Raw genomic sequence first — 15448 nt, 5'->3', positions numbered from 1 at the left:
ATGAAATTATCCGTAATAATGTTAAATGAAAAGAAACATGCTTGCTCCATGATAAGGAAAATACGTATCACAACAGTCTTTTTATTACTGTATTCAACACTGTATTTATGATTTGATATTCCTGTATTGTTGGAGCATGTCATCAATTAAGCAATATAGACAAGTTGAAATGATCGAATAAAGAAGTCTTTATATTGTTGTATATTTTGTACTTTATCTTACATTGCTATTATTTTCGTTAGAAATTAAAGTCTGTCTTGTATGCATACAAGATGACAGAGACAGGTTCGTTTTCATTTCTGCTTCACAAATAAATTTTGCTCCATGATAAAATATTTTTAACATGATGAAGTACAAAACCATAAATCTGTCCGCATTTGAAGATCGATTAACGGCAACGAATATATTTCTCTCAATTTACAGTATCTTATATACTCACGTACACTCGTGAAATTTTGTACAAGTAACTGTTATTGTAAAAACGACGAACGACTCTGACATCTGTAGAAATAAAGTTTGTCTGCCACAGTTAAAAAAGTATCGTCTGTCCAAGTGACAACATGATCGATAACATTTTTAAGAAAAACGAATTTTATGAAATGACGGAAATACCTGTGTTTTCACAATTGCAATATGGAGTAAGGTATAAAATGGTCGAGTTATCTTTTGCAATCGTCAGTATTCCCAAGTATAAGGAAACATGAAGATTACTATCATTTTGCTGGCAATTACCGTATCCTGTGCAGTCGCTTTTCCTAGCGGTTTGAGCGACCTTGTAGGTAGTGTACCTATTCTACGTGGTATATTTGGTGGCGGCGATCAGAAGAATCACGGCAATAATTGTAATCATGGCAAAGGTGGTATCGACAAGCATAATTCACAGGTATGTATGTTTAAACAGTTCTTTCTATCGCATTCACAAATAGAATAAATAATGATAATATATGCATGTCTAATGCAAATTATATAATATATATAATATATATAATATATTCCATAACACTTATAGTCTTGAATATTTAAAAAAAAAACACAAAAAAATGTTATCTTAAATCTTAAACGTTTACAAAAAATCAGACATTTACTATTATTGTATGAAATTGTAGATAGGAGCTATTTGGAGTGGAGGAGCAAGAGGCCATGGAGGAGGAACTAATGGATATAGTGGAGGAGGTAATAATGGAGCAGGAAATACTGAAGGAGGTGGTAATGGAGCAGGATGTACTGGAAGAAATGATAACAAAGTAGGAAATGCTGGAGCAGGAAGTACCGGGGCAGGAAATGCTGGTGGTTCAGGTAAAACAATTAGCAATACCATATTGAATGCAAATGGCATTGCTTCGAACATAATTAAAACTTGGTCCGGCAAAAATGGAGCATTAACAAGTGCTGCTTCTTCGGCTATCGCGAAAGGTGGTGCGGGGAAGGCTGGCTCCAGCGCGGCAGCGACTGCAAATGCTGCAGCATCGTCAGTATCACGCAGTAATTCCGGTGGTAAAAAATCAACGGACGACAACGATGACGATACAAAATCAGGAAAGAATAATGATAGTAACGGAAAATCCGAATCTTCAGCGAACGCTCAAGGAAACGCCGCGGCGGAATCGGAAAGCAATGGTAGAGGAAGAAACAGTAAGTCCAATGCAGCAGCGAATGCAAATGCTAATGCCGCAGCGGAATCACGAAACAAAAACCACGGTAAAGGATCGGACAATTCAGAAGGAGATGCGGAAGAAGACGGATCAAAGGATGCTGGAAAAGGAAAATCGAATGCGTCAGCGAAAGCAGGGAGCAACGCTGAGTCAAACAGCAACGATAATAAAGGTTCGTCAAGCGCGTCCGCGGACGCAAACGCGAACGCATCTTCGAAATCAGGTAAGAATGGTAAATTCGGAGAGAATTCCTCGGGAGCTTCCGCGAATGCAAACGCTGACGCATCTGCGGAATCGGGCAAGAAGGATAAATCTGGAAATGGTTCATCGAAAGCATTGGCAGATGCTGACGCATCTGCCGATTCGGACGGGGAAAATGGTTCCGGAAAGAGTTCATCATCAGCAAACGCGGATGCCGAAGCATCCGCTAACTCCAAGGGCAAAGGAAAAGGATCGTCGAATGCATCGGCCGATGCAAACGCCGAGGCATCTACGAAGTCGGGCAAGAAGGGTAAATCCGGGAAGGGTTCGTCAAACGCGTCGGCGAGCGCGGAAGCTGAGACATCAGCTGAATCGGAAGGTAAAAGTGGATCGGGAAAGGGTTCATCAAAAACATCGGCAAACGCAAACGCAAATGCTGAAGCATCCGCGCAGTCAAAGAAGAATGGTAAATCCGGAAAAGATTCGTCAAATGCGTCAGCGGACGCAGACGCCGAAGCGTCCGCAAAATCGGGGGGCAAAGATAAATCCGTAAAGAATTCATCGAAGACATCGGCGAACGCAAACTCTGAGGCGTCTGCAGGATCGGACGGAAAAAATGGCTCCGGAAAAGGTTCGTCAAATGCATCAGCGAGTGGAGATGCCGAAGCATCCGCTGACTCGGAGAAGAAGGGTAAAGGATCCGGAAAAGGATCGTCGGATGCATCGGCCAATGCAGACGCAAATGCTGCTGCGGAATCAGAGAGCGACGATAAATCCGGGAAAGGATCATCGAGTGCGTCAGCTAACGCGAACGCTTCTGCGAAATCCGAAGGAAAAGGAAAATCCGGAGGAAAGGGAAAATCTGGAGCTTCGTCGGACGCTTCAGCGGCTGCGAGCGCTAACGCATCTGCGGAATCCGCAGGCAAAAATGAAGGAAAGAGCACCTCGAGTGCCTCGTCCAACGCCAAATCCTCTGCATCTGGCTCGAAAGATGACGATTCTAATGATACAGCAGCGAGCGCGTTAGCGAATGCGAATTCTGCAGTATCCGCAATAGGAGATAAAGTTAGTGCACTTGCGGGAAGTGCTGCGAATGCAAAAACAGGTTTCATAAAGTAATCAAAATAATTGTGTATACGGAAACAGATATTCAAATTTGAAGATAAATCAATGATGTTTCTGCAATATATATGTACCTCAAAATATAATTAGATAAAATTGTTGCGAATTTAGTGATATTTATCTCGTTATTATTTGATCACTTAAAATAATGAAAATATAACGTTTCGTTCAAAACAATTTTACTTATTTAATATATTATATGTATATTATGAAAAAGCTTTTTGTGTGTAACAAAATATATTCTATATTAATATAGAAATATAGAATATAGAATATTAATATAAATATTTTTGAAAGTCGTTCTCCAATCAATAGAGCAAAACATTTAAAATAAAATTAATTTAATTTATAACTACATATTTTTTTCTACATATAATATTTTTTTTGCTGTAATGTGCGTAATTATATATTTTAAATTAGATTTATTTCATCATGAGTTATTTATTTATAAAATGTAAACTAATACTAACTATGTATATTCTATTGATATGAGATATTTAATAAGTGATATTTTCAGAACTATTTATTATCGACTTTAATATAAACAGCGAACATCTTAGCTGTGACACCTATTTATTAGGTGTAACAGCAAACATCTTAGCTGTGATACCTATTTATTAAGTGGAACAGCAAACCGTTTTGCTGCAGTTTAGAAATTTATTTTGCAAACCATGATTAGCTATGGTAGCGAAAATTTTTTTTTCCGTGTATATTATGGAAAAGCTTTTTGTGTGTAACAAAATATATTCTATATTAATATAGAAATATAGAATATAGAATATTAATATAAATATTTTTGAAAGTCGTTCTCCAATCAATAGAGCAAAACATTTAAAATAAAATTAATTTAATTTATAACTACATATTTTTTTCTACATATAATATTTTTTTTGCTGTAATGTGCGTAATTATATATTTTAAATTAGATTTATTTCATCATGAGTTATTTATTTATAAAATGTAAACTAATACTAACTATGTATATTCTATTGATATGAGATATTTAATAAGTGATATTTTCAGAACTATTTATTATCGACTTTAATATAAAAAATTAAGTGATAATGTATGAACAAATTTTGTCACTGTATAATACAGGAAATTATTCACGCTTTAATTATGTCGCTTTAATAATGATCGTATTGTCAAAATTTGCTTATAATAATATAGTAAAAAACAACAGATTTAATAAACACCACATCAATGCAATCAATAATTACACCCGCATATCATAAATCGCTTACTCTCTATATATATATTACAATATATATTCTCACAAAAAAAAAATTATTTCTATTTAAAAAATATAATTATGCATTACATGATATATTGTATTTTGAAAATTGTACATCATGCTATTAGCAAAGTAATCTGTATAGTGTTCGACATATTTGCGAGTTATGGTAACCAAGTTCCAAGAACAAATTTTAGGCTTACAGCCAGATCGGCAGGTAAGGTAATGGCGTTATGCCGAGTTTACTCTCGTACTTTAGAGTTCTGTAATTCGCAATTGAGACATCGGAATACTAGTAGCTTATTCCCTAAAGTGCTCGTGTCTCATCTACTGGATACACTGAGTTTACTCTTGTACTTTGGAAATCCATGAATTTGTGATATGGTCAATGGAACGGTACTGTCTGGAACACTGGCAAAGTTTAGATTATTACCATAACTTTTACATCATAAAATAAAATACGGAATACACGTTTGCCAATAGTAAAATGTATATATTCAGCATGATTTAACAGTTTTATCCAAAATTTAATTTTATCTTTCAAAATCAATAATCTCGATAGGAATTACAATAACTTTTATCGTATAATACATATCATATAATATAATACATACTATATATAATAAACTTTAATAAATACAGTTTCTAATGATGTTACACAACTTTCATATATGTTTGGATACGTGATGTTACCACCAGAATCCTGTTGCATACCAATGTATACGATTTATATATAGACATCTGGTGAATGAGCCCGATGCATCCGCTTGTACTGAAACGACATCAAGAACGACGGGGGAGAGAAAAGGACGGGCACAGGTATGGAAAAATGGGTTGAGGAAGAAGCGGAAGTTGGGCATTTTCTGACGAGTTGCGTCGCAAGCATAATGCCATTATACTTGCCTCACCCATACGTTAAAACTTCCGTGCGTGCAATATATTCACCGATATTTCTCGAAGCGGGAGATATGCGCGTTCGTAGGTAAATCCAATATCGCTGACATACATCGTGTATGTGTGTGTGTGTCTCGGCGCATATTGCTATGCTTTAAAAAGCATCGTGAGCGGTCGGCGCCAAATCGTATCTCCTTCATTCCTTGTTGGCCCTTGTACACGTCAGATGAGTATGGAGAACAGGGTAACATGGTGACGAGAGAAGCCTGTCCGCGGCCAAGCACACGTGGGGCAGATTGTTCTCTCTCTCTTTCCCACTCCCCTTTTCTCTCTTTCTGTCTTTCTCCCAATATGACCGCTTTACTAAAACGAGCTCATTCAGTGAATGTCCGCTTTCAGACTATAACATCATCATGATGTAAAGAACTTAATAGAACGGCCGGTCAATGTATCTGTGTTACTGGCAGAGATAATTTTAATAGAACATTGCGGCGAAATACACGTGATTTCAATACGGAACGTATGTATTCACTCAGAACAGAAGACAGGCTTTAAATTTTAAAATTATCAGCAATTAAAAAAAATATTTATCTAAAATCTTTTATATTTTCAAAATATATAAATGCAATTGAAATAAGACAATTTTAATTATTGTTAATCGAAGTATTAGCAACGTGCTGGCGTATCGTTATAAACGGGCGCTAAATTTTGACATAAAGAACGTCAATGCATTCTCGCAGTGTTCATATCATGCGTGTCGATTGTCAGAATGTTAAATGATACAAAGTGCTATCGTAGACAATCCTTATCAGCTCCCAACATCACACACACTCTATATAGGAAGCACTCTGCGGTGATGTCCAATTACGTTTCACCGGATATAAATCATCGGAAACATTGCGCTCACCGACGTTTGTTAGACACATATATTTATAGCGCTTAGTACACACTGATAGCTTTACAACGAGATACATATTTATAAGCTGTCGGACGTTAACATGTTTGCATGTTTCTTTATACACCTAGTACATTGCGTTAAAAATAGATGTACCTGAAAAATAGTCAATTAATAGTCATATAACATACTTTAACTGTTTCAAAATTTTCATTTTATGCTACCTCATATCCCAAAATTTCTCTGAAAAGGTAAATCACACACATACACACACACACACTTTATAACTATTTAAATATAATATTTTAAAATTTTTAATGTTAATTTTTTTAATCTATCAAAAAAAAGAATTTATTATGCATGTACAACTGTTTAAATATAATATATTAAATCTTAATCTTTTCTAATCTATCATCGGTTTAGTTTCGAAGTTATAATTTTAATCCTTGCTTAAGCGAAAAAAGATCAAGTTAGAGCTTCAAAAGTGCGGATTTAAAGTGAAATATACATGTAACGAAGGTGAATTGTTCACGTAACGATCGACCAATATTATGCACCACAATGAGGGTACGCTTTTTTTTCGTATCCATCAGGCGTCGATTGGTTTAAATCACGATCCATCGCGACTCGCTAACGTGCGGCCGCGCATGGTCATCGCGGCGTCGGCAAATTACAGACTTCGTTAGAATCCCCGTTATCTCGATACCTCATCTCACTGCAGGAATTATAAAAACAATTCAGATTTATACCTTACGGCTTATCATGCCGGAGAAAGTTATCTACGTGCGCACGGCACGAGTGCGGCCCAAGCGCCGTTACTTGGTTCGTTCGTTCGTTCGTTCGCTGGTTCGTCCATTGCAGAGACGAGGCCCGATAAATCTCGGCGAAGAATGGTTTTGTTTCCACTAAAGATTACAGACACTCGATAAAAAGTCATTGTACGAGAGAAAATCGAGGGAGTCCCGATTATCGTGAGAATGAAATTGTGCGCGCATCTCTCCGTAATAGTAGTTACTTTGGCCGTCGACGTCTATGATTTCTCATTGAACCGTATATTAAGGATAATGCCGACAGTGATTGAAATCACATTGAATAAGAGGAAAAGTTACACGACCCCCCGATCGGAGGGAGTTGATGCAATAATACACGGAAAATTTCTCTTCTCTTTTTATACAAGCAGATAATGGCAGCGTATTTGATTTTGACGCGCCCAAGTTTGTTTTTCGTCTTTATTCTTGCAAATAGATTTAAATTCAACACAGCATCTCTTTATCTCAGATTCCGATAACCGTGAATTTTTTTACTAACAGTAAGCGACAAGATTTGCCAATATATACCAGGGCTAGAAATTAATACATTACATGTAACACCGTTATCATTATAGTTATTTTTTTCGATAACTTAACGAGAATATCGAACGATATGGTTATCCACTACAGTAGAAAAGACTACATTAAATAATTAAAACCAAACTACAATTTTAACAAGTTTAATTTCTGATTCTTTTTAATGATTATTTTTTAATATAAACTGATTTTTTGAAATCAATAATAAATAACAATAATAAACTACTTTTTTCAGAAAAAAAAATACAGAAACTTTTAAAAAGGGCGAGTTATTTTTGTAAAGTAACTTTTCAACCTTGGTATATACTCGTTATAGTGTTGTGTTAATATGCGAGGCACCGCTTGATGATCAGTCGAGTGAGAAAAAGATGTGTGGAGAAAAGAGGGAAACGGAATTAAAGAGAAATCCGGCGAACAAACGGAGAGCGGATAGTTTAATAATTTATTTAAGCCCTGCAAACCGTGTGTAATCTCCGAGATATTCATCCGAGACTGATCGCAGACGTAGTCGCAACCGTGCCTCTTCGGAATCGCGGCAATTATAACTGTATGCGCCGCAACGAGTGGATACTCGGGTATAAAATACTTGCTCGTATACGTTTGCGAACGTGCTGTTACGAGAGGCACCGCATTTGCTGTACCTCATATTACACGAAAATGTGGCTTTAATCGGTGGGACATCTCACAAAAGATACACGGGTATTAATAATTTTTATAAAATCTCGCGATCTCTCATTAACGCGACGAACGCAGCATCATCGATTGCGTTCGCACGTATCAGCAGCGCGGTTCGTACAAAGTCTGACATAACGACCTCAATTAACAGCTGATCCAAGCTGCGAAACTTATACAATATATATACGCGTGTAAGCAGGCACGTAATTTTTAAATTGATAATTGTACGATTTACGTAAAAGATAAAAAAATACGAAGGAAAATAATATGTACGTTGTGTAAGAAACGCTATATGTCAAAAAAGAGATTCGACCGAGTTATAACGCGAATATACATCCAATGTGACGCGGTCGCAAGGTATCGCGGATACACGAGGGGAATGCGAGCCTGAAATATATACTAAAATATATATATATATATATATATATCGTACACCCCGGTGATCGACACAGGAGGACGGGAACGAGGATGAAGAGGACAACCCACGCGCCTCAATAACGATCACGATGCGCCCGTTGCCGCTCTAGCCCCGAGCACCCCGAGTAGGAAGACAATGGCCGTAAATACTGGATGCGAGATGCTCGTCATCGTGCGGGGAAGCGAGGCATAATTCACAATGGATGTATCTCTTTAAATCGCGCGAAAGCGTAAAAGCTCATCGTGCTCGCAGCGTTCGCCGATGAACTATCTCGCGACTGAACTTTGCCCGTTTCACCAGCTGGCCGATCAAACGTAACTTTTCCGCGGATACACGTGCGCCCGCTATTTCGCAAGCGACGAGCTCCTTCGAAATGCAACGGGGGGCGATCAGCTGACGGTTTGAAACCTGGACGGGACACCGCGATTAAAACCGCATTCATCTCCCGGCAAATGTGCGGCGTCTATTTATTGGATTCTAAACTCGATCACGTCTCTGAAAAGACTTGTGGCTTTAATTCCTTTTGATGGATTTGGAAAAAAATCTATTACCTCGATAACAGTGATAGTTAATACTAGCAGTATAACACGAGCAACTCTTACTAGTTGCTAGTTTCACAAACGAGATAGATACATTAATATTACAGATTTAGATCGTTAGCATATCAATCCGATGAAACTATCGAATGATGATAAATCAAACTTTCCGATGCACATTAATGTTTAATAAAATCAGTTTTTTAACCGCGGATAATTATCTTCGGATTGCCTCGCGAGAATTGTCTTACCCGGTCGTGGTCATTAAAATCCCATTAGATGCGAATTTTCAGGGATACGCCGGGTCCACGACAAAATTGGAATAATCAGCGTGATTGTATTAGCTGTATAATCTGCGCGACGTTCATTTTCCTTTGCGTATTTGCGTAATTCAAATGATTTTATCAAACAGCTCAGCGAACCGCGCCGAAAATCACTCGATTCCTCTCCCTTACGATCCCTTTTATTCATTAACAACTTTCTCAAGATAGAAAATCCACTTTGATACGTCTTCAACACGTTAATAAGAATGTCGACCATTCCTCTATCCCGTTTAGTAATCCCGAAGATTAATTACGTTGCGAGTTACGGAGGTCAGCATAGAACCAGTCTAGCGCAACGGCTAACTGCGTAATAATCATACGTTCGAACACTTGTTTCCCCCTCGTGAATTTCGCATACTTGCTTGACGATTTGAGAAAACATTTGCGAAATTCGGCCAAACTGACAGGCAGCCGAGAGACAGTCAGCGCGTACTTACTTTTTCTAGTCACACATATTGTTGAAATACCAAAACCTGCGGCGACGAATACACTATGTTACGTGAAACAAAAGAGACCTGCCGTTGAATGTGTAAACGTGAAAAGTGTCTGTCTTCCAGAATGCATCGTTTGTTCCCGTCGTTTTCGTCGCGCCATTTCAGCGCTTTCGTCCAATGCGCGAACGCGAGACTTGGTGAATAAAGCATTGTTAGGCTTCTACTCCCTCTCTCCCTCTCCCCGAGCACGTCCAGGGAACGTCGACGAAAATCATAGAAATCTGTAAATGGAATCACGCGGGGCGCCTCGCGCAACGCTTAAACAAACGCGCTTACATTGTGCCTAAACGAGTCCGAGCGGAGTTTAAATGAATTCCGTCTCGAAGTCTCTTGACAGCGCGATATATTCGCGCGCATTTCAATGACACTCGTTTTGTTATAGTACGTCGATTTGACTTGTTCGCACATTTCCATCGTAATAATCCACCCGCCACTCATTCAATACAGACGCGCTTAAAGCGCGTCGCGAAGGTAAACAAATAAAAAAGCTTTGTTTACGGACGTCGATGAGACTGCTGGCCAAAATACAATTGCCTTAAACGTAAATTGAACAAATCATTTAAGATCGCTTAAAAATCTCGCGGCGAATACCTATATCGTTCATTATCATTTTCGCAAATTGAGTAAAATAAATGTCAAGTTTTGAAAGAATATATGGGGAAACCCTAATGCGTTTCCTCGTCTTGAAAACGACGACTCATCATCGCGAATATTTATTATTATTATTTTTTATTATTTATTAATGCGTTAAACATGCGTGTCTGGTCTCTGAGTGAGATTTTCTATCGACGTTCATCACGGCCGGTCACGATCGGAGAACAAAAGTGCGTCTTCCGTTATCCGCAACATTGTAGCTCACCGTGATTACGACTTACGTACAGCTGAAGACATCAACCTATTCTCGAGACGCTCGCCTCGCACTTCGTTTCCAAGCTCGAATCCATTCGTCATTCGCTTGTGGACACAGTTCCGTGGATGCACCGACAAACGATGTCATTAACTCCTCTAAAAATGACTGTAACTTGAAATAGAGGCGAACGGATGATTTGCACCTGCAGTCGGGCCCGTGTGCTCAAAATAAATATACCTTGCCTCGAAATAAAATCTATGATGTATTGACGATGAAATGCGTATTATCCTGAATATGACTGCCACTTTGCGCGGAGCGAAATGAATGGCCAATGGTTAAGTCATCGTTATTCATAGCCCTAAGTCCGAAACACTCTTGCGTATTTTGTTGCACTTGCGTATAATGTTGTTCCTGCAAATAATAGTTAGTCAAAGTAATTTAATCACGTTGTTGTATATGATGTAATACATACATACCCGTCGTAAAATACATTACTTGTAGAATTGACTCCATCACTCTGTGTAAATGAATTTTATTAAGCAACTTACGATTCCTCCTTTTCCCAAAACAATTGCGAACCGCTATACATCTTTCTCGAACTAAGTAATAAAATTTCTGCTAACAATACAAACGTAATAACACGAAATGTTCGCAAAGTAGCCCGGTAACAATAATGGGTATAAATTTTATCGCGGTTCTCCCAAGAACAATGGAAGATCCCGATGTGATTACGAGAGCTCAGTTGGCACTAGCTATTTGCGGGCGGCGCAATTGCCGCACGGGAAAACACGGCAAAAAGAACAGCCGAGGGTCGTGGAAGAGGTGGGAACATTGGGATTTATTTGTATAGTGGCAGTTACGCTCTGCACACCGTATTCCACGCGGTGCACGTTATTATAGGTGAATTTTCTGGACTGCCGCCAACCGCTGGAAAAATATGCAAAAAACACGTTCCACCGGTAATCGGCGGTGCTATCGCCCGGCTATTACGTGCCAACGTAGTCAGGGGTTGCATCCCATTGATTTCTTACGTCGGCCAGTGAGAAGATCGGTGGGTACAGCTAGAACCGAGGATACGCTGGGCTAAAACTCAAAAAGAAGAAGAAGCGCAAACGGCAGCGCTTATTCGCGAGAATGCTTCGTGAAATCGCGCATATAAACGCTGCATACACGTTCGTGGCTTGGCGGCGAGAGTAGACCTCGACATTTGCATTTATCGGATCACGATAGCGGGGCCTAGATTAAGATCCGTTTCGCGCGGCAAAATAAAGATACAGTTTTTAACATCGATTTACAATTAGTCGAAATTGCTACGTCTCGTTTGTCTCTTATTTCTTCAAACACGTATCGCAAAAATAAGAAGAATCTATTAAAATAAATAATAGTGATAAAATTGATTTTCTTGCCGGAGGGAAAAGTAATAAGTAGTATATAACACGATATATGAATGACAAATTATATATGTACGTCATAATTACGTACGTCTAGACGTTTTACATAAACGCCGTTTAGTTCGCTGGTTATAGAACGGAAATAAATAGTACTTGCGCGAATAAGAAAAAGAATTAATGCTGCATATCAGAAGACAAGCACTGAGAAAATGAAGGGCTCCGACCCTTTATTCCAGTGGCGTATTCATTTCTGGCGCTTTCACGCGCCAAGGCGTGGCATTGCTCTACGGAGAACGAAGAGGTTCCGCGAAAGGCAGCGGTAATCACGGAAATGATCATAATTTTAACGATGAGATTCGTTGGGTCTCAAGGTTTCTATGGCAAGAGCGGTCGTTTTGTAGACTAAAAGAAAGAAGAAGCCGAGAAGAAAAGCTCTGAAGGGTGCAACCCAGGGAAGCGCAGAATAAGGAGAAAAAAAAGAACAATAAAATAGCGAGGCGAACTAAAAGAATAAGAGAGACGCAAGAAGACATTGGGGACAACGAAAAACTAATTATATTAAGTGGCAGCTAATTACGGACCTATATCTGAAGTGACGCGCGTCTGCAAATGAAGCACCCACGTGTAGCAAACAGCGAGATATATATATTCACGTGTAGTTTGCCGGGCACGTATTAATTGCCAGAACTAGTTTAACGCTTTGAAAAGGCTCCCTTTATTTTCTCTCTCGTAATTCCTCGTTTTAACGAGAAAATGTTTCCATCCGCCTAGAGCCGATATAACACGCTGCTCTCATCCTTTGAAAAGCACCTGCTTCACTCGAAAGTGGCCGAGCCTTGAGCAGAAAATTATTAGAAGAACTCGTTTAAAGGAATTTTAGTTCTGCAGAGAACGTTGCGCTGATATTAAGACACGGAAGAGCGAGTCGGGGATATGTAACTAATTGCGCTAAAAATACTATGATACTCGTGGTATGCGGAGGGGGGGGGAGGCAATTAGATGAAACTATGACCCATTAGAAGCAATAACTTGTCGCAAATTACTGCATTGTCGGTGCTTGGAAACGAGAGCTCCGTGTACGATACCAAAATTACGCGTTTCTTTTATTTCTTTATCGAGAAAAGGTCGTCCGTTATGTGTTATAATTTATATATATGATATATTTCGCTATTATTAATCGTAATAAGAGGTCACGTACGATCATTATCGAGGAAAACGAGAAGCTGCCATATAACCGGTACGACGAAATTCGTTATGAAGAATAACACCCGTCATGTCGGCCGGGTACGATTCGGTAGCCAAATAAAAATCGTCCGTTCTTGCAGCGCACATTTATCAAGATCAAAGATGCAAGGGACGAAATGAATTCCTTGGAGAAAACGCGGTCGGTGGGCTGCGATATCTATGGAAGACTAACGACTTTCGGCGAGTAGCTGCCACCAGATGCAAACGTATTTCGCATACGTTACCGATTCGCCATGCGCTTTATTCGATACAATGTTTGCGAATGTCATCAAAAAGTCTGCGTGAAAATCGAGATATCGTTTAAATTAGAAGCTGGAAAATAAATAATAAAAATATGATTAATCGACATAATTTAAAAAAAAAAGGCCTGACTTATTGGTAAAGAACAATTGCTTTCTTTTCGCTAGCCAAGAAATCCATCGGCAATTATAATTCGCACGCGATTCCCTACGCAAGCACGATCGATGCGTCGTGAAGCATAACGGCGCGTATTCCACGCGTCGTTGCTCCTCGATTCGAAGCACGGAAGTCGTGTCCCATCTCGCATGTGCGCCCATGCTTTGTTGTTCTTATTCCGGCGGACGCTCGTTAGCCACTCAACACGCAACCCAATTTCTTCTCTCCGCTTCTCTTTCTCGGCTCACCGCTCACCGACCGCTCGCGCATCCTTCGACTGCTTTAATCTCTTCGAGTACACGCACTTCATACGTATTATATCTATACGTTTATTTTGCTTTACGAGATGTTTATGCCTGAATACTTTATAACAAAATAAAAATTTCAAAAATTCTTTTTTTATTGAATATGATTAGTTAGATTACGTCTCTAATTTGTTACAAATCGGATAAATTTATAGCAGATATCCATCGATCTGCAATCAAACATTATATCTCCTTTGCGTGAGTCATATCGAATCGTGATTCCCCCCGAGGACGAGTATAATAGAGAATCGTGCACCACCCAGTAATTTCACGAGCGCGTAAAACCTTTTTATGATATTTTAATCCGTCAGATTGGCGTCGCTTGGAGATTTGTCTCGCTTTTCTACTCGGTTCCATCATGTTACTCCCCGGTCGGATAAGCCTCGGGGGGGGACTGTGGTCCCATTCGCTCGCACTGCTACTGTATCTATCTTGAGGGTTCCCGCGGTGCGCAATTGATGATGAAATATGCACACCGTAAAAGTGACGTCCTTTACCGGTGGCCGAGCTGCGCGACCTTCGTTACGCTATGACTTTAATTTTGTCGCAATTTAGAAGGACTACGGCCGGAATTAATTACCCTCTCACGTTCGTCCGGTGCACTGGCCGCGCCTTGCACCGCACGCACACTCAATATCACCGCTCATCATCTCAAGCCGCATTCGTATTATGTAAACGAACGAGCCAACAAACAAAACAGAATGTTGTGTACACAAAACTGAAATTCTATTGAATTTTTTATTCGTTTTTATATCAATCGTTTATATCAAATACGCTTATTACGGATATATAAAGAAGTGATATATATGCAGATACATATATAAACTTGTTTTTTTCATTTAAACAATGTAAATCCGACTTTATATATTCAGGTTGTTTTTAATTATAATCGTTTAAATTTTTCATTACGCTGGTAATTGGTAATGTTGCAGAAAATGTCAAAACGTGACAAGAAGAAAGAAAGAAAAAAAACATCGTTAGCTCGCTGCAACAGTTCCGCATATCGCGAAAATTAGCGCGATAAAACAGAGTTGAATCTAAAAGAGATGAGTGCCGTATTCCATTTAAATTTACTGTTTTGTTCTATCGCATCTGGTACGATATGGCATAACACAGTTATTCATTAAACCTTCGTTTTGAATCTTCTTTCCGCGAAATATGTGCAATGCATCTTGTTTATGTTGTATATTCAATGCAGTTTTTTCTGCTAATTCTCTGCCATTCAAAAACAAATATCTATAGAAGCATCACGAGCTTTATCTTCGTTAACGATCATTCAGGTAGAAAAACGAAAAAAAACCGATTGTGTCTTATGAATTGCGTTAATCCAGCCATCATTAGCGACGCTTGCGGCAAATTGCAAAATGTAAATCTATAACACAATGTATTCGGGCCAAAATGGGCATTTTTTCGCTCCGACATATAACATATTAAAATTTATTTCGTCGATTGTGTTCAAAGCGTTTGCACG

The 15448-nt window shown here is 38.9% G+C and overlaps 1 protein-coding gene across 1 annotated transcript; it reads left to right on the top strand.

Moving 5' to 3' along the window:
* The first annotated feature begins 461 nt into the window (after window positions 1-461).
* On the top strand, window positions 462-2972 carry LOC115239319 (autotransporter adhesin BpaC-like). The gene is made up of 4 exons (XM_029813789.1): window positions 462-913; window positions 1107-1974; window positions 2104-2369; window positions 2445-2972. The coding sequence occupies exons 1-4, from the start codon at window positions 701-703 to the stop codon at window positions 2970-2972; spliced, it is 1875 nt and encodes a 624-aa protein (XP_029669649.1). The 5' UTR covers window positions 462-700.
* Window positions 2973-15448: the final 12476 nt, after the last annotated feature.

Source organism: Formica exsecta, unplaced genomic scaffold (genome assembly GCF_003651465.1).
Source record: "Formica exsecta isolate Colony F162 unplaced genomic scaffold, ASM365146v1 scaffold370, whole genome shotgun sequence".
In the NCBI taxonomy this organism is placed as follows: Eukaryota; Metazoa; Arthropoda; class Insecta; order Hymenoptera; family Formicidae; genus Formica; species Formica exsecta.
This window is presented reverse-complemented; position numbering and strand designations above follow the sequence as displayed.

What these genes read in the sequence shown, in the direction of transcription:
- LOC115239319 (XM_029813789.1), top strand. Translation starts at nt 701, where the DNA reads ATGAAGATTACTATCATTTTGCTGGCAATTACCGTATCCTGTGCAGTC. An exon ending in TTAAACAGTTCTTTCTATCG is followed by an intron (nt 914 to 1,106) that starts CATTCACAAATA and finishes ATGAAATTGTAG; the next exon opens with ATAGGAGCTATTTGGAGTGG. An exon ending in GAAGGATAAATCTGGAAATG is followed by an intron (nt 1,975 to 2,103) that starts GTTCATCGAAAG and finishes GCAAAGGAAAAG; the next exon opens with GATCGTCGAATGCATCGGCC.